This window comes from Mustela lutreola, chromosome 9 (assembly GCF_030435805.1).
Source record: "Mustela lutreola isolate mMusLut2 chromosome 9, mMusLut2.pri, whole genome shotgun sequence".
Taxonomy (NCBI): Eukaryota; Metazoa; Chordata; class Mammalia; order Carnivora; family Mustelidae; genus Mustela; species Mustela lutreola.
Window position 1 is genome coordinate 119,802,977 of NC_081298.1, and position 18,084 is coordinate 119,821,060.

Sequence of the window (18,084 nt, forward strand, 5' to 3'; positions counted from 1 at the left end):
AGGTGTGAGCTATGCATATATCTGCGAGAAAAACATTCCAGGCAAAGGGAACAAGGGCAAAGGCCCTGAGGTGGAAGCATGTTTAGTTGAGAACAGCAAGATGGCCAGTTTGGCTGGAGCATTGTCAGAGAGAGGAAGTAGTGGATCTAGATTAAGTTGGAAGGGTAGAAGGGACCAAACTGTATAGCGAGCGCCTTACACACCACTGTAAGAATTTTCTATGTCATTCTAAGCAGGAACTTGAAGCACAAGAGGAATGCGATCAGAACGTTTTAACAGGCACATTCTGAATACTGAGCAAAGAATACTCTCCAAGGTATATGGCTGGAATATGGTGAGCACTTAGGAAGTTCCCAGATGAGACATCTGGGAACAATGGCAGTGATGACCAATAACTGAATTCTGGACATACTGGGTGGATAGAACCAATGGACTTGCTGATGTGCATGATGTGAAGTTTGAGAAGAAGAGAGAAGTCAAGAATGACTCTAAGGTTTATGACCTGAGCAACAAGAAGGAAGAAATGGTCGTTTCCTGAGAAGATGAGCACTAGGGAAGGGACAGGTTTAGGATGGGGAAATCAAGAATTTGGCTTTGAGTATCTTAATTTTGAGATGCTGTTTAAGAAAGAGGTAGTTGGGTATATGGGAGTTATTATTGTATAGATGGCAGTAAAAATCACGAGATTATGATATCATTGAAGGAATAAATACCTACAAATACTTTTGTATTTTCCAACTGCACAACAAAACAAAAAATAGAGTAAGTGTTTCAAGGTAGAGGATCAACTATATCAAACGCTGCTGATGGTCAACTAGGACAGAACACTGACCACTGGCTGGAAGAATCTGAGATCACTGATGACTAACCAAGATCATTTCAGTGAAATGTAGGCAACAAATTCTCACTTAGAAGGAGTTTAAGAGAAAAGAGAAACTTTGAGCTAAGAACTGTAAATGAATCTATGCATTAAATTTGTCTCTCCAGAAATACTACTAAAATGATACTAAAGGGCAACCTGCCCCCACTCCCCAAAGAGCCCAAATCTACAAGAGCAAAGAAAATGGTAAAATAATCAACAGAAAATATAGAGGCCAGGTATCTCAAATAGGGAAAGCTGAGAAGAGACCCAACTTACATCACAGAATCCCATAAAGCTCATGTTTGTTTTGTTGTTGTTCAAAGCTCTAGGCACTTTTGGAGGAAAGACTGAAGTTGCGCCTAGAGCTAGAGGAAATGGTTGAGAGTCTAGATGCTGTAAGACTCTCTTGCATCTCTCCTCCACTCCAGACTTAGAGAGCTCAGCACAGCTGTGAGCTGGGAAAACTGCACTGAAGACAGGGGGATTAAATGGAAGTTTACATACTGGACGTTGAAGCTCCTAGCCATCCCGAATTCCTAGAATCTAGGCAGCTGCTGACACACTCTAGGACACTAGAGTAGAAATGTCCATTCTAGGGAATGAGTAGCTACGAGAAACCTATGATACCAATGTCAGGAGTTCCTCAAACAATAGGACTAGCTACAGTGAAGCACAGTTAATGAACTTCATCCTGCCCAGGGAACTTACTACTCACTCTTAACCCACTGAGCCACCCAGGCACCCCCTACTCACTCTTAAATTTGAACAGATGCCAAACATCATCAGGTATTTGAGGAAAGCATCTAATATTAAAGACAGAAAATAAAATGTACACACAAGGAAAAGCAACTAGGATAAAAGAGATTGTGTAGGCAGAAGAAAACAGAAAGGGGAAAAAAACCAATTATAATTCCTCAGAGAGATAAGTGAAGATACTGGGATTGCTAGGCAGCACTTTAGGACCACTTGAAGTTGGAGATAAATGAATATAAAATGACAGCAGTCATATCATATTTTTCTCCAGTTACAATCAGTTGTCCAGGCAGATACATGAAGTAGGCAAAAGTTAAAATGAGATTCAGGTCTTGCAACAAGACAGAAAAAGGACAGACAACAATTCCTATTCCAGTGCTATATTCTCAATTCCATAAGTGACCTCACAACCTTCCCAAAACATAATGTTTGTTTTATCACAAATCATGAACATATAATATGCTTCGTTATGTAAACCCGGCTGGAAAAGAAAAAAAAAAAAAATACCATACCTTGTTGGCAGCAACCAAGACTTTATCAAGAAATCGCAACCATTCAAAGATAAAAACTGGTCTCTTTGCCTCAGTGATTTGAGCCAAAGCTTCTTCATTTAGCAATAAACTGTGGGCTAGCTCCATTACTGAAGTTTAAAAGTCACACCTAAATAAATTTAAAAATACTTGTTAGGATTTTTTAATGTTAAAAGTCAAGTTTAATGAATGTAACCACTTAAAAAATGAAAAGTAGGGCTTTACTTTTCACTTCATTTGGGGGAAATTTACATAATTTCTTTGAGATTAAACCCAAAAACCGAATTCTAAAGGACCAGCGTAAAACGAAAACAAACATAAATGAAAGTCATGCGTGGTGAGGAAGAATGAACAAAGGAATAAACGGAAAGTTAAAATAAATTTTCTAAATAGCAGGGCACCTGGCTGGCTGAGTCAGTAGAGCCTGCGACTCTTGAACTTGGAATTGTGGGTTCGAGTCCCTCGTTCGGCATAGAGATTACTTAAAATATAAAATATATAAATACATATGGCAAATAAGGCATTATCCCAGAAGAAAAATGCGTAGCAAAATGCATGTCATTAACTTATTCCATAAATGGTAAAACTTCGGCAAGATCAAACACCAGCTGGGCCTGACAATCCATCCTCCTCTTTTCCAGCCCACTGCTCGGTGCACAGCACCCTTACCCTCCCCTGGCCCAGGAGGACGTCAAAACTCCCAGCATAAAGATGTCAAACTGGAGGTCTCCAAAAGCCTTCCTATTGGGATTGGGTGACGGAGCCACATCCCCGTGGCAACCCCGGGCGCTGCGCGAAATGCAGCCCGCAGAGGCTGTGCGCGCTGCAGGTCCGGGTTAACCCGGCTACTCGGAGGACCCCCGTAGCTCAGTCCCGGGCCTAGGGGAAATGCAAGAGCCCGCCGCGGGCCTCAACAGGGCCATTCGGGCTGTCAACCGTAGGTGACGGTGGCCCGGAACCGAGCCTGGAGACTGAGAAAGGAAAATGTTCATTACAAACTCGATTTTCCTCTCCAGCCCTCTGAAAACGTAACGGGGGGCAGGGGGTTGTGTGCATGTCACCGTGCATGCTTTGGCGGCAGACGGGGGTGGCCTCACCTCCTACTCTGGCAGGGGCTGAACAGCTGAGTTCCGGGGCGAGAAGCATCTGCCAAACGACCCGGATGCCCCGCCTCCCGCGCTCCGGCCGGCAGGAAACGAATGTAGAACGCATGCGCGGAAGCCTGGTCTTGCGCAAGCGTACTAATCACATCCTCCTAGTCCTGCCTGCCACAGGTTTCCAATTGATGGCTCGCTTGGAAACTCAGGTGGGACCTGAGGTTCAGACGTCGCACGGGGTAGGTGGGCGCATGCGCAGCGCGCGCTCGCTGGAGCTGGCCGGGCGAGAGTAGAGCTGCCAGGTACGGGGGTGGGGACGCTGGGGACCCCAGAGGGAATAGTAAAAAGTGGTGGGCTTTGCGCTTTTTCTGACGACGCCGTCACACCATCACTGACTACCCGCTCGGGAGTCGTTGCGTCTGCGGGATGCTTGCAGCTGGGATGGACGCGAGAAGGGAGGAATCAGGGGTCCCTGGGGTGGGGATGGGGAGGACTGAGGCTTTTCTGGTTAGGTCTCTACTATACGTTCAGCTGCGTAGCCCTTCTCTCCCCTTGGATGTGTAATGGGTTTCTCCGTAGGTCTGAAGCAGCCTTCTTGTTGCCGCCTCCCTGCCCGCTCTCTGCGGAACAAAACAAGACAAACCTTACCCGAACCAGACCTACTACGGTCTAACAAACTGGCTAACTCCATTCTTCCAGGTATTCAGACGAAAAGCCTTGGAGTAATCGGTGACCTCGCTCTTTGACACACTGCTTCCCATCTATTAGCTTTACCTTTAAAGTATACCCAGAATTCGACCGCTCCAAACCACTTCCGCTGCTGTTACTGTGTCATCAGTGCCTGGATTATCGCTTTACGAAGTTTGTCCTTATGCTTGATGCGAATGGATGATGCTAAAGCATATTGTACCCACAAAGGGAAAGTTTAAAAAAAAAAAAAAAAACTGGAACCTCCATTCAGATCTGCCTAACAGTTAAGAGCTAAATGGGTCCCTTAAAAATAATCTGACCTGGTTTGCAGTAAGCAAGAGCACTGAGACCTGGATTTTTTTGTGTTTAGCCATACTGAGCCTTAGTTTCTCCAACTAATAAGCTGGACTAACTATTCCTACCTTATATAATTGTTAATGGTTAAATGGAATAAAAATGTTTGAGATACCGGGTAGGCGCTAAACCATTATGTGTAAAAGTACTATTATTAAAAATGAAAATTTTGTTGAAGTTTAGAGACAGTGGGTGAATTACCACAAATGCTATGTATAATCATATATTTTTACCTTATTAAAATAAAAATAAAAAATGATAATGTTTAAGGATGCACACATGGCTGATGAAACTAGAAGTAAAAAAATTACACAATTGGTAGGGGACAAAGAGGACTCCTAGGTAGCTGACAAGGGTCATGATATGGGTGATGGATTATATTATCTATTACGGTATAATAATTTATCCCAAAATATAGCAGCTTGAAATAACTATAATCACTTGTTCTCTCACAGCTTTATGAGTCAGGAATTTGTTAGTAGTTTAACTTAAGTCAGACTTTCTTAAGAAGATGTAGTGAAGATGGTAGCCCGGGCTGAATCATTTGAAGGTTGACTGGCACTTGAGGCTCTGTTTCTAAGATGTCTCAATCATGTCTAAAATGTCTCAAACATGTCCCAACTTTGTAATGGTTGTGAACAGTGGACCTCAGGTCTTCCTATGTGGACCTTTCCATAGAGTTGCTGAAGTGTCCTCACTACATGACAGCTGACTTTCTTTAAAATGAGTAATCTAACCAGAGTTAGAGTGATCTAAGAGCTGTAGTGTCTTTTATGACCAAGAAGTCACTTTCCATCATTTCCACAATACCCTATCGGTCACAGGTCAATCCTGGTCACTGTGGAAGGGGACTGTGCAAGGATGTGGAAAACCAAAAGGCAGGAATCATTGGGGGCCATCTTGGAGGCCACTGCTTGGTTACAAGAGTGTTTGTTTCATAAAAGTACATTATCTGTACATCTGTTTTAAGACATGATAACCTAGGGAGAAAAGTGTTCTATTATTACAAAATCACAAAGACTCTTCTTGTTCTTACCATAGCTAGACATTTAGAATTTATGGTGTTTGGGCCACAGTGGTAGGGAACTTGTCTTTGGGGTTTACAGCCCAGTTAGGAAGAATACATTAAGAAATTATAAAAACAAACAAAAACAGTACAGTAATAGTTTTCCCATCCAGTGTAATTGTCCAGACTCTCAGTTGCAGTTGACAGAATCCCTATTCCAAGTTTAAGTCGTGAGGAAATTTATCAGTCCGTCTAGCTTGGAAGAATGTTAGATCACAACATCAAAGAAAGTGCTATAAAAATCAGGGTCTTAGGAACTAGACTTAGAAACTCACTGCTTTTAGGACTACTTTTGTCCATTTTTTCTATCTGGTTTCATTCTGCAGAATAGAATCTCTTCATATGGCCAGGAAGGTGGCCATCTGAAGCCCAGCTTCACATACTTCCAGTATGTGAAGATACCAGTATGTGAAGGTATCTCCCCCCCCCCCCAAATCTGTATATTCTTATCATGTAAGGAAATAGACGCTTATCTTCCCTGGTTAGTTCATCACCTCCTCTGTTGCTGGGACATAGTATACCAGAATTGGGAGTCCCTGGTACGAGTACTGAGATTGCCACCCTCCACTAGAACCACATGGAGAGCAGAGGGCTGGGTTCCCAAAGGAAAGGATACAGGTAAAAACAGCATGTGTGCACTGTAACCAATGACTCCCTTTGTAACTAGCCACTGGACCAGCCGCATTGATATCACCTGGGAGCTTATTGGAAATACAAAACTTCAGGCTCTAGCTCACAGACTCTGGATTTTAAGAAGCTCCTGAGGCAGTTCCTGTACATAATAAAGTTTAAGATGCACCTTTCTTGATAATTATGTTATCCCTGTAAGGGAAAATAGTTACATGATTTTAACTGTTTTGGATGGAAACTCTCCTCAAAAAATGTTTCCATATACATGAGACGTTAACTGTATCGAGTTCCAAAGGAGCAGCTTGGATGTGGAGTGCTGTAGAGCAATGCCTGAAATGGTCAGCACAGACCGAAGGAGGGTCGCCAAGGCCCAGAAGGAAGGAAATGTCTGTAGTATGTTCAGAGGCCAATGAGAAGCCCCTATGACTTAGGATCCCTTCTGCTACTGTGTTTAAGTGACTGGTCTTCCAGTGCCTACAGAGTAAAGCTTATTGAAGGATTTGAAACATGTTAAATGACCTGACTTATTTAAAAAAAAAAACAGGGGCCACCTGGCTGGCTTAGTGGGAAGAGCATAGGACTCTTGATCTTGGAGTTGTGAGTTTGAGCCCCATGTTGGGTGTAGGGATTACTAAAATAAAATGAGCTTTGAAAAAATAGCTGTCTTTAAAACAAACAAACAAACCACTCTGGAGAGCATGTAGGAAACAGATTGGGAGAGGAGAGGCCAAATGCAATGAGAAGAGTTAGGAAGTAGTTGTAATAGTTTAGGTGAGAAAGAAATGCCTTAAATATAGGAAAAATGAGGGGTACTGTAGAGGAAGTCTTGGCAGAGGTTTGTAAGAGGTCAGGAATGGGCATACTGTAGTGACATTCATTTGGAAATAATAGGGGATGAAGGAGGCTTGGGGTAGAAGAGTTCTTGGGGAGCTTCACACAGAAAGCTGCTGGGAGGCACTTGAATGTGTGGGAGAGCTACCGAGAAAGGTCTATTTCCATCATAAACTAAAATAATAGGTATTGTTACTTTATCGTATTTGATTTGTAGATACTTTTGCCATATGAAGTTGAACATGGCAGAAGAAGAGGACTACATGTCTGATTCCTTCATTAATGTCCAGTAAGTAAAGATGTATACCTCATGTAATAGTATGTAGGAGATTCCTAAGTAATAGCATTGATTTTAAATGCAAGTTGGAAGGTTAGTTCTATTGCTTTATGGGAACATCTCCTACATTTTCATACAAATATACTAGGAGCCTTTATTTCCCTTTTAATGCTAAACATTGACTTCTGCCCTTGGTTCTTGTTACTCTTCTCTTTCAAGGAAATTTCTCTTCTGCTTTATTTTATCTTATTGTCTCTTCTAATTAGTATTCAGCTTTGCTCTTTATTATGTCCAACCTCCTAGAAAAATTAGTGTAAAATTACTATTTCAACTCTCTACTTCCTTTAGTTTCCTACAATCTGGCACCAGCCTTCATTATTTTTATTAAGACCGCCATTCTAGAGGTCACTGATTATGTTTTAATACCAATAATAACCAATAATAACAAAGGTGATCATAGAAGTGCTACTGAACTTTTAAGCAGTGTGAAATGAGTGAGTAGCAAAGTTGTGAGAAAACTTCATGTACTCATCCAAAATCCCCTTTTCCCTTATTCTTCAGACAAGACATCAGACCAGGATTGCCAATGCTGAGGCAGATCCGAGAAGCCCGTCGAAAAGAAGAAAAGCAGCAGGAAGCTAATTTGAAAAATAGGCAGAAGAGTTTAAAAGAAGAAGAACAAGAAAGACGTGATATTGGGCTGAAGAATGCATTAGGCTGTGAAAACAAAGGGTTTGCTCTGCTCCAAAAGATGGGATATAAAAGCGGTCAGGCCCTTGGCAAGAGTGGTAAGTTCCGTCTAGACGGAAGCAGGTGTTCCTAACCACCAAATGCTGATCTACTGATGAGTACCAGAGACGACTCTTTATCCAGCTGCACCGAACTTTAAACAACTTAGCTAGTCTCTTAGGTGCTCACAAGCATATGGACAACTTTCATCTTCCTTCACCACTTCAGACAACGTTTGCCATCAAGAGCTACTTATTAGCCCAGCTTAGCCTTGAAGATGCTAACATCTGGGATGGGCAAGACTTAGAATGAAGGCAGCAGCTAAGAATGGTGACAAGAGAAGGGTTGAGGAGTGCAAGGGCCAAAGGACAGTGGAGTGACATTGAGGAGGATGGCAGGACTCTCCCCGCTTGCTCTGTACCTGTGGCAGCTGCCTCAATGAGCACCTGCTGGGACAAGCTCAGTTCCTGCTTCCCTTCTAGAAAGTGAGACTGTTTAGTAAGATGGAGAGGTCAGATGTTTGTAGTAAACTGTCTTTCTCATCTTCTCTTCTTTATTATAATGGCTTTGATCCTCACCCAGCAAGGCTTTGGTTTCTCTGGAGGCTGCCGCCCTCTTGGACATAGAGTATCAGTGTTTTCACTTCTGGAAACCCTACCTTCTCAGGGCAGAGGGGGCTGTGGGTCATCCTTACTAAGGAGCAGGTATTTGAAGGCAAGGGAGGTAGTTGATGATAGGGTATATTCAGTAAGCCGGAGGGGTATGTATAGAACATCGTAATATCGCATACCAGGTTCGCCTATAGTTTGCGGAAGAATTTCTAAAGTAGTTTGTGTGTTTTGTTCTCTTTTCTTAGGGGATGGTATTGTTGAGCCAATTCCTCTCAACGTCAAAACAGGTATATAATTATTTTTGAGCATATTTACCAGTAATAATAACTTATACTTAGATCTAGCACATGTATTTGCTTACTAAATACTTTTTTATGGTAGCACTGTTACAGTTCTTGTCAAAGGAAGCCCTCTGTAAGATGTTTCTTAAACTTCTAAGTCTTTTAAACTAAAAAATAAAAGTTTGAGTGTAAAATAAAATTTAAATCATAAAAATATGGGGAAAAATTGTAGTGACCATTAAAAATGCAAAGCTACTTTTCTCCATTGAAATCCGTCAAAATTTTCTAAGACAGATTTATCCATTTAGTGTTTTTCTTAATACTTTGGATGAATTAAAGAGAAAAATAAATATTTTATTTGTTCGTTATATTTATATGAAAGTATAACAGTTGATCCTGTTTTCCCAGTTTAAAAAATTTTATATAGTGTGACTATCTTAGGAGATCAGACTAATGATCTTTGTATAAATCAAATTGTGAGTTTGGGTTTAGGGGAAAAATAAATCTCTGGTATTTTCTCCTATCGTTCATGTTCATTGATTTTAAGTGATTGTCCTCCAATTGGAATTGTGTGTCATTTACAAGTATGTTAGTTGCCATGCTTTCAAGTGTGAAGCCGGCAGGCTCCTCAGCAGAGTTTGCTTTTTAAACAGGGAAAAGTGGTCTTGGTCACGAGGCATTGCTGAAGCGGAAAGCAGAGGAAAAACTAGAAAGCTACAGGAGAAAGATTCGCATGCAAAACCAAGCTGAAGAAACAGCTGCAGAGCAGTTTCGGTAACACCTTGTACTTGTGCTGGGTTGGGTTTCATCTTGTCTTTACTGGGGTATGTTCCCTGGAAGCTGGGCACATAAAATGGGCAAAGAGAGTACAGACTTTTCATGGACTGTTTTCTTCTTTCAGTGAGACTGTGATTGTTTGATTGGATTTGATTTATTTTTTAGACTGCGATTTAAACATAAGCACGATGAAGTGAAGCTGGAAGGAGACCTGAGGAGAAGCCAGCGAGCCTGCCGCCAGTTGGATACTCAGAAGGCAAGCCTTTCAGCTGTGTTCCAACTGGAACACTTTTTTTGCACCCAGTGTAATTTGCCCTCTAATTAGACCCAAAAAAGAAAGAAAAGAACTCCCAAACCCACTGTATCTAGCCTGCTACCCCATAAAGCTTTCATTTAATGGGCACTACTGATCTTTGATGACTAATACTCAGATGACTTGTCCGCTGCAGGAACCGGGGTGGTCTGAATTACCCGGTAAGCCTCAGATAGCGTTTTTATATTTAATTGTTCTCTACTTATTTGAGTATCGATAACTCAGAGCTGATGCATGTGGAAATCCTGTTCACCAGAATATTTGATTAACCAGAATAGCCTATTTTTAGTCCATATTCAGTACCTCATGCATCCCTAACTAGTAAAATCTATGGTAGATTACTATTTTAGATGTCAGTGGTTTTTACAATTCTGTTTTTTCTTTTATTTTTATTTTGCTTTGCGCTTATTTTTTATATTGATGTTTTCATCAAGATAAAATGATTTTACTTCATTTGAAGTCTCAAAAATGTTTGTCAGATTTCCCTCATATGTAAATAGATCTCTGGAAGCCATCTCTCACTTTTCTGTATTCTCATAGCATTTTATTTTGTGTCTGTGTCATGATTTCTAGCTTATATGTATTAATTAAGATTTCTAGCTTATATGTATTAATTTATACCCATTAGGCTACGTATACCCAAGGCTTCTTGTCCCCACTAGACCGGCAGCAACTTGGGGACAATATTCCAACTGGGTCTTTATTCCCATGGTTCATGCAGCACAATGCTTGACTCTCGAGGCAATTCAGAAAATGTTGAATTGAAAGAATACGAATTCATGTTGACATGAGCATATTTGTGTTTAACTGGGAATAATTTTCTCCTTTTCAGAACATTCAGGTTCCGAGGGAAGCATGGTACTGGTTGGGGCTTGAAGAGGAGACTGAGGAAGAGGAAGAGGAAGAAAAAGAGCCAGAGGAAGATGAATATAAGAGTGAAGACTTAAGTGTATGTTTTGCCACCAGTTGTTTTTTTTTAAGATTTTATTTATTTATTTGATAGACAGAGATCAGAAGTAGACAGAGAGGCAGATAGAGAGAGAAAGGGGGAAGCAGGCTCCCTGCTGAGCAGAGAGGCTCATGTGGGGCTCGATGTGGTGCTCGATCCCAGGACCCTGGGATCATGACCTGAGCCGAAGGCAGAGGCTTTAACCCACTGAGCCCCGTCAGCCTTGGCACCATTAAGGCTTTCAGCCCAGTGATTGTTTGGGGGCAGGGGCTGCTGTTCTGTGCCTCATAGCATCAGGCCTGGCCTCCACGCAGCAGATGCCAGTTGTATCTCTCCGTGACAACCAAAAATGTCTCCAGACGCTGCAAAATATCTCCGTGGGGAAAAATCAGCCCTTGTTGAGAACCATGACATTATAAGTTTACCAAAACTTTATTTAATTTCTTCCTTTAGCTTCAGTTTACACTCTCATCTGAGCTCTAGTTTGGATGATGGATAAACTGCAAATGTAAATTATTTTAATTTCTACCTTATTGCCTGTTAAATTTCTGGAAGTGATTCTGTAGGAGTACCTCTCTCCTCTACCCACAAAGCAAAAAAAAAAAAAAAAAAGTTCAAAGGAAGTAGAGATTATTCGAGAAAGGAATCCTATTTCTGTGGTTATTTATATATGAGCATTTTGTAGGAAACATTCCCAATTTGAAAAACCAGTGTTCCACTTAGCTGGGAGAACATTGGTAAGAACTTGAAGGACAAAGGGAGACAGTGTTCACTCTCATCCCACTGGGGAGGAAGATTCTTTGAAAGTAGAAGGGGTCTTTAAAGGAGGCTGATTAAAACAGAGCCAGCCCAAGCCTCATTTTCTAAATGTTAACAAGTGGTCTCTTTGTGTCTGGCAGACTTGTGAAAATATCAGGGTGGCTGATGAACTGGGATATGTTCTAATATACTCTGCCCTTTACACTTCTACCTGGTTAAGAGAGTAGCAGAAGATTTATGGCCTTGGGCTAATTTGGCAGGATCCAAAAGACCAGAAAACCAAGATTCTGTTCAGTTTGAACTATTAATGTGCCTGTGTCCTATGTCTAGGTACTGGAAAAATTACAGATATTGACTGGTTATTTAAGAGAAGAACATCTTTATTGTATTTGGTGTGGAACAGCCTATGAAGGTAAGATACTTGGCACTTTTTCAAAATATTGAACACAAATGTTCCTTAATTTTTTTTTTTGAACTTTGATTGTGTGTGTGTGTGTGTGTGTGTGTGTGTGTGTGTGAGAAAAAGTCACATTCCCCAAAGACAATGGAAATTCTTTTTTAAAGATTTTATTTATTTGAGAGAGGGCGTGCAAGAGAGCACAAGCAGAGAGAGAAGTGGGCTCCCTAGAGCCCTACATGGACCTGGGATCATGACCTGAGCTGAAGGCAGACACTTAACCGCCTGAGCCACTCAGGCATCCCATTAACAGGCCTTATTAAAGATGCTTTTAACTTTTCAGAAACTAAATGTGCAGAAGGGAATTTTTTCAGTCTTCTATTTCAAAAGGAAGAACTTTTGAGTCTTGGGGATGATTTGTTTTCATGCTTTATTTATAAAGAGTCTTTCTTGAGCTATAGTACTTGAAAGATACTTAAAAATTTTTAAAGATTTTTATTCATTTATTTGAGAGAGAAAGAAAGAGAACAAGCAGGGGGAGCAGCAGAGGGAGAGGGAGAAGCAGGCTCACCTCTGAGCAGGGAGCCTGATGCAGGACTCGATTCCAGGACCCTGGAATCATGACCTGAGCTGAAGGCAGATGCTTAACTGACTGAGCCACCCAGGCCATCCCTATTTAAAAATTTAAAACTAGCTTTTTGGGGGCCTGGTTGGCTCAGTTGGTTAAGCGACTGCCTTCTGCTCAGTTCATGATCCTGGAATCCCCGGGATCAGCTCCCTGCTCAGCAGGAGTCTGCTTCTCCCTCTGACCCTCCCTCTTTTTTTTTTTTTTTAAAGATTTTATTTATTTATTTGAGAGAGAGACAGTGAGAGAGAGCATGAGTGAGGAGAAGGTCAGAGAGCGAAGCAGATTCCCCATGGAGCTGGGAGCCCGATGTGGGACTTGATCCTGGGACTCTGGGATCATGACCTGAGCCGAAGGCAGTCGTCCAACCAACTGAGCCACCCAGGCGTCCCTGACCCTCCCTTTTTTCATGCTCTCTCTTAATCTCTCTCTCTCTCTCATTCTCTCTCTCTCAAACAAATAAATAAATTTAAAACGAGCTTTTGTGTAGTTATTGTCCCTGAACTATAAAAATCAGAATTTTGAAATCCACTCCATTTTTTAAAATTTTATTCTATTTTAAGGAAAGAAAGGGGTTTAAACCTGGCCAGATGTCTTATAGAGCCACATACATTCCCTTTTAAAACATTCACCCAAGTTGCCTTTGTTAACTTGAATTTAAGGACTTTTTGACAGTTAAGACTGGTTAGTTCTTATTGTATCTTTCCCTGGTTTAGCTGAGTAAGTAGCAAACACAACTACAAAACGTGTTATGTTAACATAATTTGCAGCAATAGTTTACCATATAAGTCATATTAATCTTTTATTTTCTCCACATAAATCACAGATAAAGAAGACCTCTCTTCAAATTGCCCAGGACCAACTTCTGCAGATCACGACTAAGACTATTCTCAATAAAGTAAAAACTTGGAAAATGTCGCTATTACCTAAAAATAGACAATTGAGCAGTTAGAATTCCCAAATTATGCCAGTAAAGAAAAGGGGCCTTTTATATGTTGTGTTCTTTTTGTAACTTGGGAAGTATTTTGTATTTTATAGTTGTTCATCGACTTAAAAAAAAATAACAATGCTATTTTAGAACACAAGTGTTATAGACACATGTAGTTACAATTCATGACTCGATTGTGATACTTCTGGGGCTTAAGAATACCTCTCTTATTCCCCTCTTCACTTTGGAACAAATTGAGAAATAAGACATGGGAGTCAGAGTCAAAGTGTCAGCTTCATTATCAGTGAAGCTGGAGTAGAGGGCAAGGTTGGCTTGTTCTCCTATCAGGCTCCCTAAAATATCTCTGCCTGGACACAACTGCAGATCTCTGCCTTGCCAGGGATAGAGCCCACCTTTGCATTCGGAAACCCATTCAGCTTTCAAGAGAATGGTTTCAGGAGAGAGAACACACCAGGGGCTGGGCCACACGTGTTGGCTTCCTGCTTCCCAGATCGCTCATCAGATGAGACACCTGTCTGTCGAGAGGAATGAATGAGGATTCCTGGAGCTTGCTCCCGCACTTCTGTCTCCCAAGGAGCAAGAAAAAGTTCCATCCCTCCATGCAAACATGAGAAGGAGGGAAGGATATTTCCCTCGGTAAGACTGCTATCAGAGGCAACATTCCATTAATGCTACTTCGATCTAGCCAATTTTAGAAACAAAATAATTATGATACTTCTGGCAAAATCATGACTTTTCATGAAAATGTGAATATCCATTGTAAGTGAGCGACTGCAGGTTTTGGCCAACGAAACTTAAAAACTGGGCATAACCTTAACTATCTGTTGATCCAACTACTTACTGTTTGGGAGCCCTTGGACGACATTCCCAGCAGGTGTTAATCCAACCTCTGCCTTTATTTTTCCAGACACAGAGGGCTGACTGCCTTAAAATGGGCCATTCCATTGCTGGGTAGCTCTATGTGATTTTTTTAAAGTTATTCTAAAATCTGCTTCCCTGTAATTTAATCAAATACAACTAAGGACATATTATGTGGCACACCTCTAAAGATCTTCAACCAAAATATGACATCAAAAATCACAGAACTTTTTTTAAAGTTCACAAACTCAGGTGCTTCCCAAGTGATTTTGATTCAGCTGGTCTAGGAGAATTTCTGGATATTTGTATTTATTTTGAAGTGTTAAGAATGAGTCTGATAAGCACCTGTGGATAAGAACTAGTGCTGCAGGCTAAATGTAGAGCACTATTATCTTCTGGGGTAAAATTTTACAGCTCACCTTTCAGTACCATTGAGCAAGAGATCACGCTCCTTCCTCTTATAAAAAACCACACACTCAAAAACACAGCAAAAACCAACCTGTATTTGTGTTAAGATAATCAGTAATACAACTTGTATCAGCCTCTGACCTAATATGACCTAATTCATTTGTTCTCAAGTTTAGCTTGGGGAGTTTAAAAAGGAAATACAGTGTGGTACCTCCAGAGATTCTGATGTAATTGGTCAGTGTGGCCTGAGCATTACTATGCTTCATTCTACGATGCAGCAGAGCTTGCAAATCACTAGTTAGCCCTAGGCCTCCATTCTTCAGAAAATGAGTCATTATTTTTGTGAAAAAAAAAAAATATATATATACATACATACATATATGTATATGATACTAGCGTTTACACACTTGGATAATACTATTTAATATTTACTTTTTCACTTCAAAAACAATAAAATTGAATTAATAGCCACAACAAAGGAGTTCATCTTTCCTTGGAATTACAGTCAGATACTTTCCTGTCATTTCAGCCAATATCCTGACATTCATGCGGACATTCTCAAAGCCACATGGACTGCTTTAGACAGAACAGAGTTAGGCACCAGCTTCTTTTTTTGTTACTGACTCTGGAGAAAATCTCCCACCTGCCTAGTGACCAAGAATATTTTTAATATGTTCATGCATAATTAGGCTGAGAATGTGCAAATAACCTTGATGGAATCTGTGACTCCACCAGAGTTGTGGTCTGCATTTCCAGGTCAAAGGCTAGAAACAGGCCTATCTTGGAGAGTAGGAAATACCCCTCCATTCTTTAACATTGGCAAAGAAAAATACAGGCTTTCAACATAGTAAAAATTTATTCTTATTAATATGTCTTTGTTGACTTGTAAAAACAATAATGAAAACCAACAGAAGCATATCATTAAAAAGAATTTTTTAATTTGCTTTAGTGAATTTGAATTTGCTTCAGTGAAATTTATGTGAAATTTGGAACTTAAATTTTAACACATCATGATGTCATTTACTTTTGTTTGTATTGTGCTAAGTTTGTTTTCAAAGTTCTATAATTTCTAAAGTGTTTTGTTTTCTTAATATAAATCCAAAATACCAGATCTTCTATAATTCAAAATAAACAGACTTTAACATACGAAATTGGTTTGCCTTAGACACTTTTATTTTAAGTGTTATTTGCCATTTGTTGAAATTTGAAAGTGAACATTATTTAGTTTTAGACACATTATTTAATTTTAGACACATTTAATAAAGTGAGGTCTCACTTTATTAAAAATAAAGTGAACATTATTTAGCTTTAGACACATTTTGTAGGATCAAGCACATGAAATTCTTAATACTTTTACTTCCCACCAATTCAAAAGCACATACGGAGTTTCTGTTTTATGCAAGGCAGTACACTCACTGCCTTGGGGTATACAAAAATGAGAGACCCTGTCCCCGCTTTCCAGAAAGTCACAAAGAGTCACATAGGAATTACTGCAAGGCAAATTGGTGAGCATAATACTGAATAGCAGCAGTACTAGGGAGAGGTTTCATTGTGAGTGGGGATGATGGAACACAGAATTTAGTCCTGACGATAACCCGGGAACACAAAGTTACAAGAGTTTCAGTGTGACCCAGCATTTCCACTCTCAGGTATTTGCCCAAGAGAAACAAAAACATGAGTCCATGTAAAACTTGCCCATGAATATTCCCAGTAGCATTGTTAGTAATAGCAGGAAAGTGGAAAAAACGCCAATGTCCATCAACTGATGAATAGATAAATAAAATGTGATCTATCCATATAATGGATAATTGTTGGCAATAAAAAGGAATGAAATACTGATCCATGCCATGACATGGATGAACCTTGAAAACATTTTACTAAGTAAAAAAGACCAAATGTTGTATGATTCCTATAAATGAAATGTCCACAGTGGGCGATTCTATAGAGATGGGAAGTAAATCCATGATAGATTAGTCTTTGGGGGAAGATGAGGAATCAGTGCTAATGGGCCTGGGTTTTCTTTTCGAGTGACAAAAATGTTTTAAAATTGTGATGGCTGCACGACTCTGAACATACTTGACAACACTGAACTGTTAAGGTTTAAATGGGTGAATTGTACCGTATGTGAATTTTATCTTAGTAAATTTTATTTATTTATTTTTAAGATTTTACTTACTTATTTGACAGACAAAAATCATAAGCAGACAAAGAGGCAGGCAGAGAGAGAGGGAGAAGCAGGCTCCCTGCTGAGCAAAGAGCCTGATGTGGGACTCAATCCCAGGACTCTGGGATCATGACCTGAGCTGATTAACCCACTGAGCCACCCAGGAGCCCCATATCTTAATAAATTTTATTTAAAAAAAAAAGATTTGAAGTAAATATTAGGTAGAAACCGTAGTAGAAAGCCACTGAGCGCAAAACCTTATTCAAGTAACACAGCGAGCCTGTGTGGTGGGTGCTCATTCAAGTAACAGTGAATGTAGGTCACGAAGCGGGACCCTCCAGAGGAGTATGGCCCTGCCAACACCCCGATTTCAGCCAGTGAAACTCATTTCAGACTGCTGGCCTCCAAAACTGTCAGAGAATAAATGTGTGTTGTGCTCAGCCTCCAAGTTTGTGGTAATTTTTTAGAGCAGTCATAGAAAACTGATACAGGTCTCAAATTAACCCCCAAAGAGCCACACATATTTGAGAGAGATTGTTACCTCACAGTTTTACCTATTACACACTTTTCAGTCAGAGTTTAAACCATTAGTGAGGCCACTGTACATCAATCAGCTGTAGTGCCTCCATCTGAGACCTTTCTGCAGAAATGTAGGCTTGGGATAGGCCATAGTCACAGATACAGAATCACAGACGTTACAGACTGGCTGGACATAAAAGTAAATATCTAAATGGATTGTCCGTCATATTCTGTCCCTCAGCCTGACTTCCTCTATATGATCTCCCTGGGCAATCCCCTAGATTCAAAGTTAAGCTGCAGGGGTTGCTTCCAGACAACATACACCTCATTCTGCATGTGTTTCCATCCTTTTGGCTGTGTCCCTATGGTGCGTTTCCTACAGTCTGCTCTACATCTTTACCTGAATATTCTGACTGCAACACAAACATGGCAGCATCTCCACATGAGAGCTCCCATGTTACCTCCCTTAAGTGTTCACCTCACTGTGCGGACAAATGTACAGTGGCCTCGCGACTGGCTTAAATTTCAACAAAAAACTGTGTAATAGATAAAAGTGTGAGACAAAATAGCTCTCAAGTATGTGTGGCTCTTCAGGGGTTAATATGATTGAGGTCTCTATTTCCTGTCATGGCATCCTAATCCAGCCACATGCCTT

General features: G+C 40.5%; 2 protein-coding genes across 7 annotated transcripts in view; one reads left to right on the forward strand and one right to left on the reverse strand.

Annotated features, from left to right (window-relative positions):
* The window catches only part of HEATR5B (HEAT repeat containing 5B), a 105,645-nt gene extending 102,321 nt beyond the window's left edge, over positions 1 to 3,324 (reverse strand). Inside the window, exons 1-3 of one of the 4 annotated variants that reach the window (XM_059188655.1) lie at positions 3,243 to 3,308; positions 2,547 to 2,626; positions 2,128 to 2,275 (exon numbers count right to left, since the gene is read on the reverse strand). In XM_059188655.1, coding sequence (XP_059044638.1) covers positions 2,128 to 2,253 — 126 coding nt within the window. In that variant the 5' untranslated portion in view covers positions 2,254 to 2,275; positions 2,547 to 2,626; positions 3,243 to 3,308. Of the gene's footprint in view, positions 1 to 2,127; positions 2,276 to 2,546; positions 2,627 to 3,144; positions 3,164 to 3,242 lie in introns of those variants that run through there. The other 3 variants (XM_059188652.1, XM_059188653.1, XM_059188654.1) reach the window with 3 other exon arrangements.
* A 42-nt stretch (positions 3,325 to 3,366) lies between these two features.
* Positions 3,367 to 15,897, forward strand: GPATCH11 (G-patch domain containing 11). Of its 3 annotated transcripts, XM_059188662.1 has the most exons (10): positions 3,378 to 3,544; positions 3,822 to 3,941; positions 7,031 to 7,102; positions 7,652 to 7,878; positions 8,676 to 8,717; positions 9,365 to 9,485; positions 9,654 to 9,744; positions 10,634 to 10,750; positions 11,840 to 11,921; positions 13,358 to 15,897. In XM_059188662.1, the coding sequence occupies exons 3-10, from the start codon at positions 7,044 to 7,046 to the stop codon at positions 13,411 to 13,413; spliced, it is 795 nt and encodes a 264-aa protein (XP_059044645.1). In that variant the 5' UTR covers positions 3,378 to 3,544; positions 3,822 to 3,941; positions 7,031 to 7,043; the 3' UTR covers positions 13,414 to 15,897. The 3 variants fall into 3 exon arrangements, with proteins under 3 accessions (XP_059044646.1, XP_059044645.1, XP_059044644.1); XM_059188663.1 differs by lacking the exon at positions 3,822 to 3,941 and having other exon boundaries at positions 3,367 to 3,481; XM_059188661.1 differs by lacking the exon at positions 3,822 to 3,941.
* The last annotated feature ends 2,187 nt before the right edge of the window (positions 15,898 to 18,084 follow it).